This window comes from Pholcus phalangioides, unplaced genomic scaffold, assembly GCF_987345545.1.
Source record: "Pholcus phalangioides strain wild (caught in Gottingen) unplaced genomic scaffold, Ppha-v1.0 ptg000013l_1, whole genome shotgun sequence".
Taxonomy (NCBI): Eukaryota; Metazoa; Arthropoda; class Arachnida; order Araneae; family Pholcidae; genus Pholcus; species Pholcus phalangioides.
In genome coordinates this window covers 30301127-30321784 of record NW_028301606.1, presented here as the reverse complement: position 1 = coordinate 30321784, position 20658 = coordinate 30301127, and the positions used below count along the sequence as shown (strand labels likewise).

Genomic DNA, 20658 nt, shown 5'->3' with positions numbered 1-20658 from the left:
CTTGAACAACTTTACCTTTAATTATATTATAAAATATATCCATGAAACCATGAAAAAGCAAGAGCTGGTTTTAGTTTCTCATAGTGCTGCGTATTGCTTTTCAACCTTAATATTTACGGAGTAACTTATTTTTTATTCCACTAATATATCAGATCATTAATCTTTGTAAGTTAGTGCTAGTTAGTCTCAATTGTTTTAGAGTAGAATTCATAAAAAACTGGATGGTTTTTCAGTGGAACTTTTTGAAGCATATCAAAGAAAAGAAATATTAAAATTTCATCTCTCTTTTTTTCTTTAAATTGACACAGCCAGACTAGCAGCTTATAAGCAAGTCCTGAATCCCTCCCTCTTCTAAAAGAACGTTTTTTTTGACACACTTTCAAAGTTTTTTTTTTTTTTGGAACACTGGCTTGAATTGCATTTTTTCCCTGCGATGAGGCATACATTCAAAATTTTTATAAAATATATGTCAATATGTCATCCTTCTCACAAATGCACCAACATTGAATACATAAACAGATGCATACATATTATATATATAACTGCCTTATATTTATGTATATATAAAATAGAGCTGTGTATAGCAACATGAATCGATAGAATCTTTTTTAAAGAACAGTTACGTTTTCCTCTTTGTTATTGATGAAAGACATTCTTAAATTGTGTGCATTTCATTGCACAAAAAACAAATACTATATTTTTATACTTATTACATATATTATTATTAATAATATTTTTTTAGCTTAATTATACCAAAACAAAATGACATAAACAAGCTCTGAAACGTGTGAAAAACACGTCTGGGTAAAATTTATCCTTTGCATGATATAACCACACCATTATGATTACTAATTATGCACTGTGTATATATATATGTATATATATTTTTGCCTTCTCAGCACAGTGAGGATTTCTCATAAATTCTAAGCTTCATATACAACTTTGTTCACATTTTCAATAGGAACGAAGCAGAAACAATATATCAGAATATAAAAATCATAAAAAATGTAAAAGATATAACACTGTTTCTACATAGAGACATGACCCAGAGGAAATAAAAACCGAAACCATGCAAAAACCCTATTTATTCTCTTTCTTGAAGGCATTAAGTTATTTAAACAAAATATTAAAGGCAATCTAGAATTTAAGCGTTGTTTAAATTGTGGATTGCACTCGGTGAAATGGCAAGCGATACAAGTTAATTCATATGGGTGTATTAATTTTTTGAATTTGTAAGACATGCACTTATTAAAAAAAAATGTTAATTAAATGTTAAGGGTGACTTTTTAAAAAATTTGACTTCAATATCTATAAGTATGAAAGTATAAAGAAATATTGGATTTATACAAAAATTGCCCCGTTTTCAAGACAAATAAATTCAATTGGTCGAATGGTCGACGCGTTTCGGTTCTTCAATGGAGAGCTGTCATCAGGACCTTGTGGTCAGAATTCACACGAATCAGTCGTGGAGGGGTGATGTTTATGTCTGGTCTTCCGAAGAGTTCGCCTTTGTATTTGCTGCGTCCGAGTGGTCTTTGGATGCGAATTGGGGAGCCATCTGTTCAAGCAGATTTGCATCCAAAGACCACTCGGACGCAGCAAATACAAAGGCAAACTCTTCGGATGACCAGACATAAACATCACCCCTCCACGACTGATTCGTGTGAATTCTGACCACGAGGTCCTGATGACGGCTCTCCATTGAAGAGCCGAAACGCGTCGACCATTCGGCCAATTGAATTTATTTGTCTTGAAAACGTGGCAATTTTTATATAAATTAAAACCAGGCAAAGTTTCTAATTTTTGTGAAAATATTGGATTGTGATCATAACCATTTCATTGCAATATAAAATATTAACCTCTAATAATGAAATTATTCGAGAATCAGGACATTAGAATAACAATGGAGTGATTTACTTAAGCAATGCAGAGTGCCATTTGTTTCATTTGTGTTTGATGACGAAGGGTCATTAAAGTGCTTAACTCCATTAAGTGCTGAACAAGAAACACAGTACCCTAAAACATCTCCATAAATATGATTGCCTAACTTCCTACTACCTATCAACATTATTTTTTGTGCATCAATTGAAGAGGGAGAGTGCCACTTCAAAAATCTGACACTACCTTAAAAAATAGAATGACAGTTCTACTAAAATATTGTTATGCATAATCAATGGAAAAAGATGAAGAAAAACAAAATGATGATTGTATCATAATAGCTGGCAAAATCCGAAATAATTCTCTATTATATATGTGGTGCTGAATCTTATATTTTTTTCATAGCACAGAATACAAGTAATACTTATCATCGTACACATGAAGAAAAAAAACTTTTCTTTTCAGATATGACAAATTTTTAAAAAAAGAATGGATGTGTCTATCATTTTCAAATCATTCTCATTGAATACAGAAAATATTGTGAAGCATATAGAGAAACCAAGTATACATTCAAGTGATGTTTTCTAAATCTTCGGTGAACCACCATAAAAATTTTAATGTAAATATTTGGAATGTCTACTAGAAAGACAGAAGATTAAAAATTTAATTTTTATGTGTTACTACTAAATCATAACTACCATTTTCAGTATGACTAGGAACAATTTTTTAAATCATGAAAGATGTCATTATCACAAAAATTAAATGAGAATGAATAGATTTGTAATTTGTGAATAGGTTTGATTTAAAACTAAATTGAAAACCATGAATCTCAGGAAACTTATTGTAGAAAAGATTATAAAGTTAATTTTCTGAATTTCAAATTTACATAAACCATTCTAATTGCTTTGGAACAGAAGAGTCATCAAAGCATTTCATTAGAGCATACATTGCTATACTGCCAGTATGATATTTAATAGGTACCGTTTTTCCTGAAATAAATGTTCATATTTTCAGAGACATAATTTCATGACTTGTGCTGGTTACAGTGATACAGCACACATATCTCATTTAAAGAAAAATAACCACAAAGAATTTCATTAGAAGCACTATCTTATAATTTTGGAATACCAATGAATTGAATTCCCATTATTTGAAATTGGTTTCCAGCAATCACCACACATTTCTGACAAATATTTATTTGTGGAATACTGGAAAATAGTATATATATAAGTTAGAATATTATCCTGGAAAGATGTAGTGCTTACTTAATGATCACAAAACTTCTAAAATGTTTTTATTTACATGCATCAGAACATATACTTGTGCAGTACTGATTCAGAGGAAAATATATAACAAATTTTTCTCCTCTCACATTAAAAGTGTGCATTTTATTCATATTGAATGTTTACCCAAGCCATAAAAATTATATTTATCTATTTATTATTATTTATTATTTATTTGACAAAAGAAGCAGATTAAACTTGATAGTTAATATGATTAAACTTAAAAATGATTCTGATACAAATTGGTTATATCTTATTCTCCTGTATGGAAATATTCAATCATTCAAGAGGACACAGATTTAAACATTTTCAAATTGAAAATATTTCCTATTTATGAATATGAAGAAAGACAATATGAACAGTCAATTGAAAAGAAAGAATTTCATCAAAAAATTATACATACATCAATGAAATAACCTGCTAAATAAGAAAAACTAAATTTGAAATTTATGAAAATAAAAAATAAAGTAGTACTATGCATATTAAGTAAAACCTTAAGTTTATTTACGAACACATTATCACTCGTATGTGTTTTTTATGCCTATGAAAAATAAGCAGTAACATCAGCGAATATATTCCTCTGGGTCTGCCAAAGCAAAAACTTCATGTTTCAAGAATTGTCTATTTTCAATGAACAAAACAAGGGAAAGGGGAGCAGAGAGAGAAAAAAAATCCAACAAATATTTGATCAGTAGAAATAACAAAATCATATACTAGTTTCATGAATTTCTTTAGGTTCAACCAATAAGTGATATCCCTGCACAACAGGGCTTGTAGCATTAGCTTGATTATTATTATTAACCATAGTCTGAGAAGCACTGGATGAAGGTGATGAATGAACAGGAGTAATACTAGTGGTTGTGGTAGGTGAGTTGGAAGGTGTGCCACCTCGCTGATTTGGTGGCATGGGCTGCGACGAAGTCCTGTCCATAAGAGGAGCTCTTTCGTGAGTTTCACTCTCAGAAGAATTATTCTGAGAGATGTACTGAGATGTGCTGTTATGATTAGCACTCTTATTTGAAACACAGTTTGACACAGAGTTTTTTTTATTGTCGTACAGCTCATATGGGTAGTCATTGGGAGATGGTGTTTTCACGTCTTCATCAATGTAGCTTATCTCTGAAAGCTGCTTCGGTTGGCTACGAGAACTACGTAAACTATGCAAACTGTGTAAGCTATGGACACTACGCCTTTCTTCCATATCCTCCAGTGTGCTCTTAAAGGCTCTGACTACTCGCAGCTGTGGAAAAGGAAACACACATACAGCATAACAGGTTAAAACAAGGCACGCTTCTGAGTAAGCAAATGCACTAAAATACATTAAAGCATAAAATCATTCAGAGCACACTCAGGTAAAAAACTAATGCAAAAAATGAAATTATAAATAAATTATAAAAGAACATTAAACAGAAGCATGCAACTATTCATCAACCATCATCTAAGAGGGAGGGAGGAGGGAAAAACCAATAATTATGGGAATAAAACGAACAAATCCGTTTTACAAGCACATGATCATACTAACACCAGTGATTGTAGAACATGCACTGCTACATACTCTGCATGATCAGGCAATGAGAGAATAATCAAGAAATCGCAGAGTCAAAACCACTCACCCATCGCTGTTAAAAATACAAATAAATATAAACTGCTGGTTGAATTGATCCACAGATTAAAATGATTACTCCTCATGTATTATGGCGATTTTCTGATAAATGTTATCAAAACCAATTGCAGCTATTAAGCTTAACATTACTGTAATAAGTGTAGCATAAAAAAAAGTAAAATAATAACTGTTTTATACGTGATATCATTCAACGTTGTAAAACTGACCATTTCATTTAAATGATGAAAGACATGGTACAACCATGAAGCTTAACAAATCTTGAAAGAGGGGCATCGAAATGAAAACATTGCATGGATTCAACCTGTTAGTAAGATCAGCGTGATTGAAGTGCAATGAACAAAACCTGCGCAATTACCACTCTGTAATGCTCAAGTTGATAAACATTCTAGCTAATTGCTATGAAGGACATAAAAATATTAGCCAGTATCAATCATTACATATTCTAAACCATGCCTTTCTCTTCCTAATCAATGAAAAAATAGAAATTTCTACAGGATCCACAGAAAAACTAAGACTATATAACTAAGAATTTTCCAATATTCATGTTATTGAAAGTTGTTGAGCTTTAAGAAAAGTTGGATATATATCACAAACAAATATATCACCTTTTTCCACTGAAAAAAGTTATGAGATTTAAAATATGCTACACTAATTAAGTAAATTTGATGCTAAAATGAATGACCAGCAGAGCTCGTAAGCTAATTTAAGGTCCAAAATTTTCTAATAATATAGATAGAAGTTTTTTTCTTCTGAGTATGTATGAATAAAATGAAAGAAATGTTCTATTTCTTTGTGTCTTTCATGAAATTTTATGAATGCTTTTTCCACTTACTATTTCATTTCATATTAAACCTCTCTTTATTTGCTATTATTAAATACTTAGGTTGCATTCTATTCATTCATCAAAACATGCATATTTATAAGAATAATAGTATTTATAAGTTAAAGTAATGCATAACACAGAGGTCATCAACCTTTTTCTAGTCATAAGCTCTGTCTATATCCATCATCAAAGGAAGAGCATCTTTATGGCACTTTCGACACGAATGGATGAAATCAGGATAATTGCAATTCTTGAATACAATTTGTACAAGGTGTTTAATTGGAACTTTGATCAAGTACTCATGAGCACTGAATCAGACATGAGCATCGAGCACTATGGTGCTCATGAGCAACAGGTTGAAGATGCCTGCATTCACAAGTACTAGAAGTTGCCATTGCTGAAGCAACATATTTATATATATGATGGTACATACAAGATATATTATTAGTATGAATATATTTTACTTCATGCCTGAAGCAATGATAATGCATGAAAGATGAAATATATAGACTTAAGTTAGATGTAAGTTACGGGAAAGAAAAAATATGGTATTGATATTTTGCTACTGGAATAATATCGGTAAGCCACTGGAATCTTTAAACATTGTAAAATATGGCAGTGTTCTGGAAAACTTTGCAAAAGTTTATGAATATCTGTTGCTTTTGTGCAAGACTGGTTAATTATCAAAAATAAATGTATTATTTGGTTGAAGGCATTCTTTAAAACGTATATCCTCTATTTATAAATTAGGCATAATATAGAGTGAATACCTCCATCAGTACTAGGCTAATGTGGCACTGGCAGGAAAGATACAGTGAAAATATTTAAATATATATATGTTACAGTAGGACCTTGATTATCTTAGCCTCTATTTACCTAGATTCAGGTTACTTGAGCTTGCTTTTCATATATCTATTTGTAAAAAGTAGGTTCAATTAAACAAAACACTTTGGCTTGCAACATACTGGACCAATCACAATGTCAGCATGTAGCATGAGCTTTTATACATTGGGCCTATGTGAAGGTAATATTTCCAAAATACATGAAGTGGTATCTGAAATGTTGTAAATTGCAACTACAACACAGTACTTAATTTAAATGTGATTTCACACTAGACTCATTTCATTTTTATAGAATTATATATAAATTTGTGACTATTTTTACACAAACAGGTATAATTTTCATCATCTACGCCTTTATGTAAACTTAAAATTGATGAGGGTCATTTTTCATCTGAATTTTTGATTACCTCAGGTAGGTCCAGTATATGTTAGCTCTGATAATCAGGGCCCTGCAGTAGATATATGGCTGCTATTATTAAAATTTAAATTAACTAGGTAAAAATATATCTAGGATGCCTTCTCTCGACTGTGTGTTAAAATAAACACACAAACATATTATATATTGTGTGAGTACTATTAACATATTACATATAATGCATCCATAATATTGTTCATGGGAGAAACATCCAATTACCCAAAAATTATGGACTTGTATTGACTGTGCATATGCGATCAATTGAAATATTTTTTCACTTAGTCATATAAATTCCTACCATTTAATAAAAATTTTTTACCAGTTCACACATAAGCTTGGATATAACACCTCAAAAATATTGAGTATAGTAGAATTTTCTCTAAACATTTTATTAATGCTGGAATGATAAAACCTTTAGTTTTAACCTCCCCCCCCCCCCCAACCTCAAAATCAATAGATTCATTTTAAAATTACAAAGCCCATAAGCTGAGCTTTTGGTGAATGCTAGTTTTTTTTTCTTCACAATCTTTTGTAGCCACAACTATATTTTTCAAATGTTCTATTAATATGCTGATTGGCATATGATATAAGGTAAAACAGCATCTATACGTATATTATATACTACACTATAAAAATGAAACATTCATGAGTTATTCACAGAAAATCTCAAAAATTTGTTTTGCATAGAATAAAGGTTTAAAATTTTCTCATCAGAAAATATATATAAAACTATATTTATTTTCCTCTTAAAAAAAATTAACTGATATTAAATCAGATAGAAATGTGATGCATAAAATGGAATACTATGCAACAATAGCGCTGTTTAATATCAATGAAGAGGGGGAAAATCAAAAACTCATAAGAATAAGTAAAATGCAAGAGAAAAAAAATTGGCATGCATAAAACACACATCAACTTCAACAAAAGCATGCATGGAACAACAGGCAAATACTCATTCCTATTTAGTCAGTCAAAGATCAAAACAGCTTTCTTCATTATTGAAAAATAAATTAAAAACTTTCTTTTACGTCAGTTATTTTTTTTCTCTAATGAAAAAATATAGACAATTAAATGAAAATATTTCTAAAATAATTCACTAATTCAGATAACAACAGTTTTAAGTGCAGGAACTTAACTTTATTATGAATGTAAGTGAAGAATCTTCTCTTGAGAAAAAAATAATTTCTCAGAAAGATTTCATAACTTCACACCAATAAAAAAAAAAAAAAGAAAAGTTTAGACTAATTTATGAAAAAGGTTTGATACTTTGACTATTGATTATATTTTTGATGCAGAAATGATATAAATACAAAATATTACATATTAATGCTCGTTTCAATGTTTGTCTGACTAAAAGTCATGCAGCTATTGAAAAGATTTTCACACACGCACACAATGGATGGACATGAAAGAAATGGCAGTTTTTTGCAGAGCATAGAGAAAAGAAAAACACTGGAGTACTCTTCCTTGTGTATACAGTGCAAGAGTTTGGGAAAAAGGTTTATAAAATAGTATCTGTGCTCTTTCAGTGGCATTGTTTGTCTTGGCAGTGCTCATATATAAACAGAAATAATAAAAAGAATCATACTACAGCGGGCTTAGCAGGTGAAGCCCATTGCAAAGAAAGCATGGGGGAAAAAGACAGAAAAGGAAGAATATTGCATATTTTTTAAATCAAATGAAACATTAACATAAAAATTATCTTCATATTGGTGAACTTTTTTTCTTTAAAACTATTTCAAGAATTCTTTTTATCATTAAAAAAATCATGATTTATCACTGAAAATACTTTGCTATAAACATTAAATTCAGTTGTCATTGAAACAAATCTATTAATGAAGAACTGGGTATCAATACAACTTAAAATTGTTATTTATTTGGGGGAAAATTAGTGTTGCCAAATCATATGAAAAGCAAAATAAAATGCACATATGATTTTTAAAAATGTAACGAATTCACAATCACGTGAAAAAGTGAAAAATAAGTAGCTACATAGTATAAGCATAAAAAAAAAACACATAGCATAGAAAAATAGAAATTCTTTCCTGATACTTAACACAATAAAGAAGAAAACCAATGGTAGCTATCTTTTTTATTCTTCTTTATTCTTGGTTGTCTTCTTTATTGTGTTATCATATACAATCTCTTCAACCCTTTGACTATTAATGAGACAAACTTTATGTCTTATTAGTAAAAAAATACTGTTGAGTGAAAATTGCCAAGATGCTCATTTTAAAATGAATAATGGTAATGAATCCTAGTTCGAAAGTGGGAAAAAAAATTTCGAATAATAAATTAGACTTATCCGAGGCATATCTTATTTCAAAGCAAATGTGATTGGGGGGAATGTAGTCAAAGAGTCAAGTTTGATTTCCGATAGCAAAAGAGACAGAATTCCTATCTCATGTTTTTCTCCAGGTGTCTTCATTGTAATTTAAGAATGTTGTTCGAGTTAATTGAAAAATCAATCATAAAATTTCCTACAAAAATTAAATTTCAAAGCATTCAACTTTTATTAAAATGCAAACACTTTTGTATACAAAAATATGAGCTGAATTAAATTCATATGCTGAAAACAGAAGAAAAAATTTACTGCAGTAAATTTCAGGCAAAAGGAAAAAAGCCCTAAAATTTTAAGATGGTTGTCCTGAAGTAGTTGCCAACATAATTTCAAATCAACTGAATTTCATCATATTGACTTAGCTTTTAAGATTCATTCACTTTTGAAAATTATTATCCAAAGTTAAAGCACAGCAGCCACTTATGTTTTTCTTTGAGTGAAGAGAATACAAGATGATCACATTCGGCGTTTCCACAGCTGAGCATCCTTATTTTACACAATTAACATATTTCTAAAACTATGAATTCCTTGCGTGATGATTATATTAATGTTTTAATTAAGTCGTGTTCAATTTTAATAAAATGATTCCGATTTGATACTGAATTGGCAATAAGTATAAATGCTTTGCAACTACAAATCACAATCTGAACATAGGGAAATAATGTAGAAAAGGTAATAGAATAATTTTCTTTTCTATGATGTAGAAAAAAATTCAGTAGTGGAATGAATAAAATATGTCCTACACACTAGGAAGTAAATGACAGCTAATGTTGATATTCTACTGAAAATTATACTGATAGAAAACTATGATAAAATAATAAAAATTTCATAAAGAATATCACTAATGTGAATTTTTTTCTTCTGCTGGAAAATATTAAATTAAACACCCCACCCAAGAATAAAAGTCTACAATCGAATGCTAAATGCAACAAAATTTCCTTTATTTATAGAAGTATATCAAATCTCTGTGCATATATTTTTTGTTCATCTCAACCCTTGATCTAAAGATTTTTCTCAATTTGTCAAATAAAAATGTTAACTCCCCCATACGTGTTCAATCAGGTAACAACTTCATGTAGGGAATAAGTTTGGTTGAAAATATAAGTGAATCATTCACTTTAAGACATGTGAAAAAAAAGAATCTGATGGGTCTATGAACCAATAGACCAGGATCTGAGTACCAGAAAACCGGGCATCTATTCTAAGACTTCCAGCACAGCAATCTATCATCTGTTGAATGGTTGAAAAACAAAAGCTTGATGGTAGTTAACCAAGCATTATATAATAGCTAGCAAGAAAAAATGTGATAGCAAAAATATGCACAAATTTTTTTTTTCGATTGGCAACAAAAAATTGTCAAAATCTGATGGGGTACTGGAGATCTTTAGCCTCCCTACTGCTACATTTGAGACATTTTTGAAAATGGAAGAGATATTAGTCAGCAGTAGAATTTTCAGTTTCATACTTATTATTTTTTACATCAGCAATGAAACATGGCTGCCTGTGGAGATGCGGATAAAGCACCCAACCATTTTCTTAACAAGGAGGAATTCAGATTGAAACTATTTTTTACTTTGTTTTGAAACCAATCATCTAACACAGTGAAGAATAACTAATAATTGCTAATATAATACACAAAAACAGCTTTGACTAAAAACTATTTTTTACTACTATAAACATAAGGTTATATTGAGGGGGAAAGATAAGGTTAATAAATACCTGTTGAAATGATAAAATGCCATAGATCATACCAATAGATAAATAAGATTTGAAATGGTGGTCATGAAATAACCATACATACATAAATATTTTTTGAACATGCCATGTTTCATTCACATTTTTAAAATTACAATAACGTAGAAAAATAAGGTTGATCACTGATTTCAAAACTAGTTTCTTTTGCAAAACATAAGAAAATCCCTTAAAATATGTAGTAAAGAAACTCTTGAATGGTACTGGAAGAAGCGGATACTATTGAATATGAAACTGTTGTATACAAAGCATAGAAAATCTTTACTCATCTTCTAAAACTCCCATCAAATTCAAAAAATGAAACCAAAATAATCAGTTTTCTCTGAATCAAATGTATTTTCCATGACAAAAAATTTTATGAGTACCAATATGTGTCAGCAACAGTACTAACAACAGAATTGAAAGGCCAATGAAAAAGGCAGAGTTTGACTATCAACCATACTTGATGACCAAGAAATAAATCCATAGAACAATTCAAACAAAGGGTACAGATATTGGCCACCTGCATTTGTTTATGCTCCACATTTAAGAACTCAACTAAACTCATTGGTAAGCTGGTCATCTGTGGGATGTCCTTCTAATCAGTTTATTTTTTATATATGCCATAATATACATAAGAACATTAATTTAAAAACCTAATTGATTTTTCCCAACAAATCAAGCAAATTTACAAACTTTGTTAAAATGCGATACAAATTTTCCATTAAAAGTTTAATTGAATTAACCGAGTCAATCAACTCCACTAAAATTTTTAATCACACTTAGCAATTAATCAGACTAGCTCTATTGAATTTATTTCCACTTAAATAAAATTATGCTTAACTACTTATTGCCTAATCTAAGTCAAAAGAAAAAAAAATTTTGAGTTTTTAAAATATTTTTTTTACCAATAATGCCCATTCATACACATGACAAAACTATACATACATGTTTCTAATTGCTATTCTACCTGGTTTTAAACTTGATATACACTCAAGAAATAAAGATAAAAAGCAAGGCAAGGCAACATAGAAGCATATTCAGCCTGAAGCTAATTGGAAAAGCAGACTGCTAATAATCATACGTAAGTACTTTATTTGCACTTAAAAGCATAAATTGATGAAATTACTACCGGGCAGAATCGAATGAAACAAGCAAAAATTCAAACTTTAAATACTTTCATAACTGCTGAATATATCCATTAGGAGAAAAAAAATTACTACACGAAATTTATAATTACTATGAATAGCATGGCGAAAGTGCAGCTTGCTACTAAGAGTGCAGTATTATACATGTCATGTCCCCTCTACACTCAAGCAAAGCTGTAATCTTAAGTGTGTGCAGAATTGAAAAATACAAAATGATAGAAATGAAAGAAAAATGTTTTTCATGCAGAGATATATATGGAAAAAAACCACATGCATGAATATTTTATACAGAACATCAAGAAATGTTTTCTGGTAACTGTTTTTGAAATATCTGAAGATGTATAATAAAATCAACTGACACATCAAAACCATAAATACTTGTGAAAATGTTATTTAAAAAAAAAAAAAACTCCATTCATACATGATTTGATTCTCAGGACTGAAAGCAGATGTTGAAATAGATTAAGTTTTCATTCACTTCCAAAGTTTTATTTGAATACTAAAAGATAAACAGAAGAGCAAATCAAAAAGTTACACTTGGTGCCATTTGTTTACAGTAACATACAAAGAAACCTGTCTAAGATGGAGAATTGTCTTGAATGGAATCAAAAAATAGATCCATCAATGATTAGTGCTTTGATATGTACTATTATAAAATGGAAATCTGTCTAAAACAGAAAGTCATTTGTCTTGGCATTCCATTTGATAGTAGGTTCCACTGTATTACTCTGACAGCAAGTTTTTTGGCACTGATATAAAATATATGCACCTGTTACGAGTGACTTGTCTAGTTTATGCATACATTTTTCCCTAAATGTTTTGTAATGCTGTATCAACTGAACTCTTATTCCAATAGGAACTGCACAGAACAATTACATTTTTGAGGGTTAGATTCTTAATTTAAACCAATATTTATTCTAAAATTTTTCTTCTATGTGGCGAGCATTTAATGTCTCAGTAACCGTATATACCAGCAACCATAAATATTGCTACCACTATTACTGCAACATACATGCACCTCATTCATATTCGCTAATGGAATTTCTAACAAATGAGTACATGTTGGAGTGTGGGTTGTAAACCTAATGTGAAGTTTGTTTCTGAGTAATATGCTTGCTATGGGCGCTTTTTTTCTTTCTTTCTTTCAAACCGAGCATGACTCTGGTCTATTGCCATAGGCAATTTACTACAGATTGAGTTGTGTATGAAGTGTGTGTGTATCTAACCACCTGAATGTTATATAGTAGTAATGTGTGCGATTTTTGTGTGCTGCCATCTATGTTTAAAATTGCGAGTGTAGTAACTGAATATTTGTACCTTTGTAAGCCTGTTGCTCTCTGTGACGATTCTTTTCAACTGGGAGATTGGCTCGTATTCGTAACTTAAAGTTGGGAACCATAGAAAACCTACTTCAGCTGACCATCAGTGTGATGACGGTGGAGTTTGAACCAAAGTTCTCATGATGAGAGTTCCTCACTATGACCATTTGATCACACAACACCAACTGTACTAGAAGTTACAGAACACTAGGCATTTTTTGTGGAAAAATGTATTCCATCATTCAAATTATGGGAATGGAATAATTCTTTGAACATTGACCCCACACCGCTTGAGAAATAATTTTACATAAAACAGGACACCGGTGCAACAGAAAAGGCAACAGGACCGCAGAAAAAAACTGCTATCACAGGGAGTCCCCCATCAAGGGGTTAACGCACCAACATCTGGATGAGTATAAAAAACAAGCCTGCCGTTCGGAATCTGCAATAAATTGTAGGTCCCGGTCTAATTAGTCCTCGTGTGCAGAAAATGACCGTGGTGTTGCAAAAATGATCAAATGATTATATAAAACAGCACTTCCCAATGTGAAACTAAAGGAAACTCATAATTGAGGTCACATCTCCCATAAAACTGACATACTCGTGTAATTTTCATTTGTTTTGTATAATATGGAACTGAATCTTGGGAGGATCACAAATTGCAACCTATTTCTAAACTAACACTAATCCTGGTATATCATTACTGAGAGCAACTTATTGCCATTTTACCTTCTTCCAGAGAAGTGGGTGAGTTGTGTACTTTACAGTTTGTGTGCATATCCAGTATAGTGATGTTAGTGCTGCCCATGGCCCCCACATCCTGTAGCAGGGCCCCTAGGCTGGGATCTTTTACGGCCCCTCGGTCAGACGTTTAACGGGCCCCTTCTGTAGCTAATTTATAGCTTGAAAAAGCAAAAAGATGATAATCGTCCCGGGGCCCTGTCAACCCCCCCCCCCATGTGGGGGCCATGGTGCTGCCATCTATATGTAAAATTATACTTTTATGAGAATGGGCACTACAGTTTCAAACTATTTACACCACACTAGAGATTTTTCTTACATGGATATGAAACTAGTCATGAATTGCAATAAATATTTGAATTATTTAAGTGATTATGTAGAAATAAATATATGTTGTATTTTAATAGATGAGTATGATGTTTTTATTCAATATTTAAACATAAGAGTAACTTTTTGATTCCCCTATATATTACAATAAAAATACTAAAATGAGTAATGATAAAGATGATTCATAAAAGTATTTGTAATACTCAAAATTTTATTCTTGATTCTTCTCAACTCATAGAATCATGTTTCCGAAATTTTAAAATGTAAACTCAAAAAATCAATAGACCCACTCAAATAATCTAAATCACACAAAATACCTGAGCTTATAAATTATTCTTTACATAAGATAAGAGATTACACAAACAAGACAAACTTATTTGAAAGATGAATAGAAAGATAAACATTTTGTGTGATATGTGGGTAGAAATATGTATATTCCCCTAGTTCACACTATAGGGAATGACACATCTCTTTCACCAAAAAGATCATTTACATAACTATAGCTCTTTAATAACTATCACATCTGTAAATTTTTTTTACATTTTAATGTGCCAATTCCAGACTGTATGATTGCTTTGCGGACAGCCTAAGACCATTATTCTAAATATTACAGAATGTCTCTAATAATGTGACTGACATTGTTATACATACACATAATGTATTATAAATAATAAACTATTTAACAATATGTTAAATATATAATGCATTCCAAATAAATTCATACTCAAATTTATAATTTTGTGAAGAAAGGTGGTTTTGGCTACTTTTGCTAAACTAAAAAAATTCAATATTATATTGAGAAATTTTAAACTTGAGACAACATATTTGAAGTTCAAGTATACAATATCAAAATAATATTTACAAATAGCACCATGATAAACATAAAAAATATCTGCATGAAAATGTTTTTAATGATGGAAAAAAATTTCAGACTCAGTTTTTTCACAGTCTTTATAACGAATTTTAAACCTTTAAACGGCACAGAAGAAATCACTAAATCACCTTCAAAATGCCATGTATTTTTAATGAATTGGGCTTTTTTCCAATTTTCAGAAATGTGCAAAGATAGGAGGCATAGGGAAAAGTGCTACACTGAGAAATAAACTTTACAAAACTATCTGGGCTTGTCAATGCTAAAATAAGAGGTTTTCAAGGAGGCAAGATATCTTGTCAATGCCACTTAAAGGGTTAATAAGATTTTATTTTTCTGAAGTGTAGAATATTTACATTCTAGTACATAAAGGATGAAGTGAACTGTTTGCGACCAATGACAGCAATCATTGTCTAAATAAAACAATTTATGAAAGATTAAATTACTTTGAAAATTTACATGCTATGAAACATCTAATAAGCATCTAATATATATATATACACATGGAAAAAATTGAATAAAATTTGGCTGGATATGACATACCTGAGTCTGTAACCTTGTAAGACCCCTAATCCACAATATCTGTCCCGTCCTCTTTACGTCCTGTGAAATGGAACCACTGCTTCCATCTTCAACAAGGGATACATTGGCAGCCATGTCATCCGGTGGCCCAGAGCCCCACGTGAATGTCTTTGGTATGCGTTTTGTTGGAATTGTGGTAATCAGTTGGCCCCATACTAAAGTGCCACATCCAAAGAATACACACCACAGCCATTGATCAACAGTGAGCATAGCCGTTGAGAAAGCATATCCCCCAAATTGGATTATTAAAACCTTCAAAAAAATTATATGACAATTTGAAATTTATGAGATGATTGGAGAAAATAAACCTATGATATAAATGATGAACTGGAGAGATTATTTTGATTCTAAGTGGAAATAATTTTCACAATTAAAAAGTTAAGATTACACTTGTCATTAGCCTTGTCTTGTTTGAAAGGAAAAAACTAATAAATATAGAACAAATCTCTCAGATATCATCAAAATAAAACTTCATGTGAATCCATAACAAGAAATGTGCAAATAAAAAAAAACAAAAAAACAAATGAAATATAGATTTCACTTTTATATACACAGCTATTTTTAACTTTCTGTATCAGTTTATACCAATGGTTCTCAAACTTTTGTCAGCTACAGCTCCATTGGTCAACGTTCATCCATGGCTCCCCAGACTAGTTCAAAGAACCACCAAAACTACTGAACAGACACACAATATTGGCAGCTCACAGTTATGCTCCTGAAAAAAGGTTGGAGGTACCCAAGGTTCTGCGATGCACACTTTGAGAACCACTGGCTTTTATACCAAATAAATTAAATAATGTAATTCATATAAGTAAATGTGATAAGTTCATACAAAAATTCCTTTAAAATTAATTTTACATTATATACACTTTTATCTAGTCATGACACATGGAAACAATACCGATAATTAGATTGAAACATTTTGTTTTCAAGTTAACCCAAGAACTAATTTCTCATTTTAGAGATGTGGACAAGTTATACTTTAAGGGACATCAAGAGCAAGATTCTGTCAATAATAATCATTCAAGCTTTAGCTTATCATGGCTTTCAGTTTAAAATTATTTTTTCACAAGATTATAAATTTTTTATTCATAATTGACCAAGTTACTTATGTGCCTTTATAAATACGAAACTGAAATAATATAATTCAACCATTTTACCTGAGCGATAAATGTGACGATCAATATGCTATAGAATATAGGATTGGTCAGTAGCCCTTCGAAAATATTACGTTCACCATGAATCTTCCTGGCACTTATTTCATTAAAAAGCGTCATCATCACAAAGGTGTTGAATATTATGGTGAAATGTTCAGAAGGCGGTGCATGCAATTGGGCATGAAGACCTGAATCAATGTCAAACAATTTGTCCCCTGAAAGATACACAAGATTTAACCCATATAATAAAAGAAAAGAATATAAGAAAAGAAAAGGTGATATAACTCATCGATTAAAAAAAAAGTAATAAATAAATAAAATAAAATAATGATAATGCTTCAAATTTATAAACCAACAAAAAAAGGATGAAATAATTTTAGATGATTGAATTTTTGTTCCTTGATGTCTGTTATTCTTGTTCCAGATGACAATTGAATTGAAAACTTGATATAGTAAAATAAAATTGATTGGCCAAGACAAACATTTAAAACTGAAACAAGTGTGCCACTGACAAGAAAGCAACTAAAAAATGTTTAAAAATAAAGGCATATATAAACTTTATAATTATAGTAAACACACTGTATTGACTCTTAATACACTTACCTGCAAAAAGCAAAGTAAATATCACTGCCAATTGATAAATGGCATGGCCAACAATGTTTTTCATCATAGTTCTTGAAATCAGAGGTTTTGAACGTCCATAAGGCTTTCTCAGCAACAAATCAGGGGTTGGCATTTCAGTGGCTAGTGCAAGTGACGCGAGTGTGTCCATAATGAGATTCACCCATAACATTTGTACAGCTTTGAGAGGACTGTCCTGAAATTCCAGAACACTTTTTAAAACAATGAAAGTTTAATTTTTCATGGCTCTATTTAGGTTATATTAAAGTAAATAACTTCAGACTGTCATTCCATTATCAAGAAAAGACATTGCAAGATAAAATATGTGTATGTGTGTATGTCTTATTACTTAGATTACAGAAATCTGACTTAAACCACAACTTCGCTAAAAATTTAAAATTCAAGTTGACTGGCTGAAATACCAGAAAGTAGAGTGAAATCTCTATATAGAAGGATATAATTATTTGATGGTCAACCTCCCTTCGAGGCCAGTTTTCCTCAGAAGGAACTATTGGCTTCATAGACTCTACTACTACATAAAACTACCTCCATTCCATGGCAGCTAGCCTATCTGCAGCCACTTTTGTGAAATAAATACAGCTGGAAAGAGAGAAATTGTCAAGAGATAACGTCAATAAACTGTAGTCAAACTTATTGAAATGTTCTGTATTGCCAGTTGCAAAGTGTTCTGTCTCAACAAGCCACAAAAAGAATCTGTTTTCTTCTCTTTTTAGCAAATCTAAGAAAAATATTTTATACAAATACAACTCCACAACAGGCAAATTGCCCAACGAGGTGGCTGACTTAAGAACATCATGGATCCCCGAGCCATTTTTTGGAGGCCCTACCTACTACTGCTACCACCACACATGCACCCCGCCTACACCCCCCCCCCCCCGCGGGAATCATGAATATTTTATTCATGATTCAATTCCTTCCTTCAATTGAAATTAATAAAAAAAATGTGAGTTAGCTGTTCAGTATGTTTTCACACCACAGTAAAGTCAAGGAAACTACAGAAAAAAACAAAGCAAAAAGTTTGAATTTTCATATGTGGGGCAGATTTATATGACCTTTATTAAAAAAAGAAAAAACTGAAAAAAATATTCAAACAGTTCATCGACAGATTTTGAGTTAGACCAGAATAACAGCTGGAGGTTATGACTGAGACGAAAGTCTACAGAGCTTGTTTGTTTTAGGAAAGGTTACACTATAAAAGTTTGATAAAAGATCTTTTTTAAAACAACCAATAAAGCTACTGGTTGTATTTGCTCGAATGTAACCGATACGCCTGCTGATTGTAATTTAAATTTTTATAAGAGAATTTCTATCAAACTTTTACGGTGCAATCCTAGCCTTAGAATAAACTCATCTCTGGCAGACTATTATAGAAAAAACGATTTACAGATAGTGTCATTGAAGACAGGGAAAAATTTGAGACAAAGAAAAAAAAATTGGAGCAAGAATTTTCACAATAGAAGTGAAATTTCTAGGTTTGACATGACTAGATTCACTTCAATTGAATTGAATTTAGAAATTTCAAATTTAAATAATGGTGTAATAATACTAAAGTAAATCCCATGCGGGGAAAATTTGTTCACTAAACATTTCTGGCGATAATTGTGGTTGGCTCTAAATTTTTTTTTTTGGGGGGGGGGGGGTTATCTGGACTCTGCACAGGCGTGAAGAGTAGGAAAAAAAAAAGTGAAGTGCTAAGGATGTACAGCGTTATGCCCACACAGACAATTAGGAGCTGGCACTGCGACAACACAAAACTTGCATTTGCATGCAAAATACACTCTCGGGCATCATGGTGTAACATACTGCTCATGGGCTCACATGCTCCATTAGCAACTAATACTAAACAGTCCCCTGGGCGAAGATCTAGTTGAGTCAGGGAATTGGTGAACATATATTTCTTATTTATGCATAATTTCATGTTAGTTCACTATGTTGAAATATTTTTATATCTGATGAAATGAATTGCATTTTTATTAAATACTTTGTCGCAGGGGCGGAGGTACCCACAGGCTTCCATTCCATCATAATAATTCCATGGTTTCAAATGACCATATTCATGTAAACATTGCGGAGAAGCCTGAAAAACTTCTATCTTGTTGAGACTGTTGCTACCAGAAAAATAATAGTGTTAGAAAAAAAATTCATTTCACGTGTCCATATGCAAATTTGTTGAGTGACATCAATTTCTTTGTGCGCCAAAAGCAGGAGGTACTCTGATATTGGTCCGAAAACAAACCTGTTCCTCACTACTTTGAATAGTCCTAGCAGATGCTACATCGTCACATTCATTCCTTTGTCCAGCTTTCGCTTGAGCAACTTCCGATGTAGAGCAGTGAGCTCTTCATCATAGTTTACTAACATCAGGTGATGTTTATCTAGTTCTCTAACCATGTTTGATTAATATTTTTAGGTGAAGTGCTTCATACTACTCCGTCTGGTCTGGGTGTAGTCTGTCATTAGTTATAATGATTTCGCTTAAAATTAATCTATGATTTCATGAGTTCTGTTGGTGATAAAGTGGTTGATATGAGTACCGCCCATTGTGATGTGATTTACATCTGCTTGTTGACAATTCTGTCTCCCACCGTCCTCGTGGAGTTCTATGCTAATAGCGATGACCATAATCATAATATGATGAAATCCTTGAGTTGACCTACTGTGTCTACATTTACTAATATCCCGGTGTGATTATGTGCTTCATCTTCAATGTGCTGATCTTCAACACCATGATTGCGGTCCGACCCTGCTGAGAAATTGTGGCGTTTTCTCTGATTAATAAGAATGTCATCGAAACTGGTGAGAAGGTTTTTTTTTTTTTTTGCTAAATGTTGCGATCATGGTTGAACTGATTTGTCAATATTCTTCTTGAATTGCCTGAAGACTTATTTAATGGATGTATGAATCACAGGAAGTAGCTAATGATTATGCCAAAAT

The 20658-nt window shown here is 31.5% G+C and overlaps 1 protein-coding gene across 9 annotated transcripts in view; it reads right to left on the bottom strand.

The window, feature by feature from the left end:
• Positions 1-20658, bottom strand: part of LOC149078955 (plasma membrane calcium-transporting ATPase 2-like) — a 167879-nt gene that overhangs the window by 13196 nt on the left and 134025 nt on the right. For 6 of the 9 annotated variants that reach the window (XM_089241179.1, XM_089241181.1, XM_089241180.1 and 3 more), the window contains 4 exons: positions 17686-17899; positions 17086-17297; positions 15887-16177; positions 1713-4401 (listed from right to left, as the gene is read on the bottom strand). In XM_089241179.1, coding sequence (XP_089097305.1) covers positions 3868-4401; positions 15887-16177; positions 17086-17297; positions 17686-17899 — 1251 coding nt within the window. In that variant the 3' untranslated portion in view covers positions 1713-3867. Of the gene's footprint in view, positions 1-1712; positions 4402-15487; positions 15757-15886; positions 16178-17085; positions 17298-17685; positions 17900-20658 lie in introns of those variants that run through there. The other 3 variants (XM_089241184.1, XM_089241185.1, XM_089241186.1) reach the window with 2 other exon arrangements.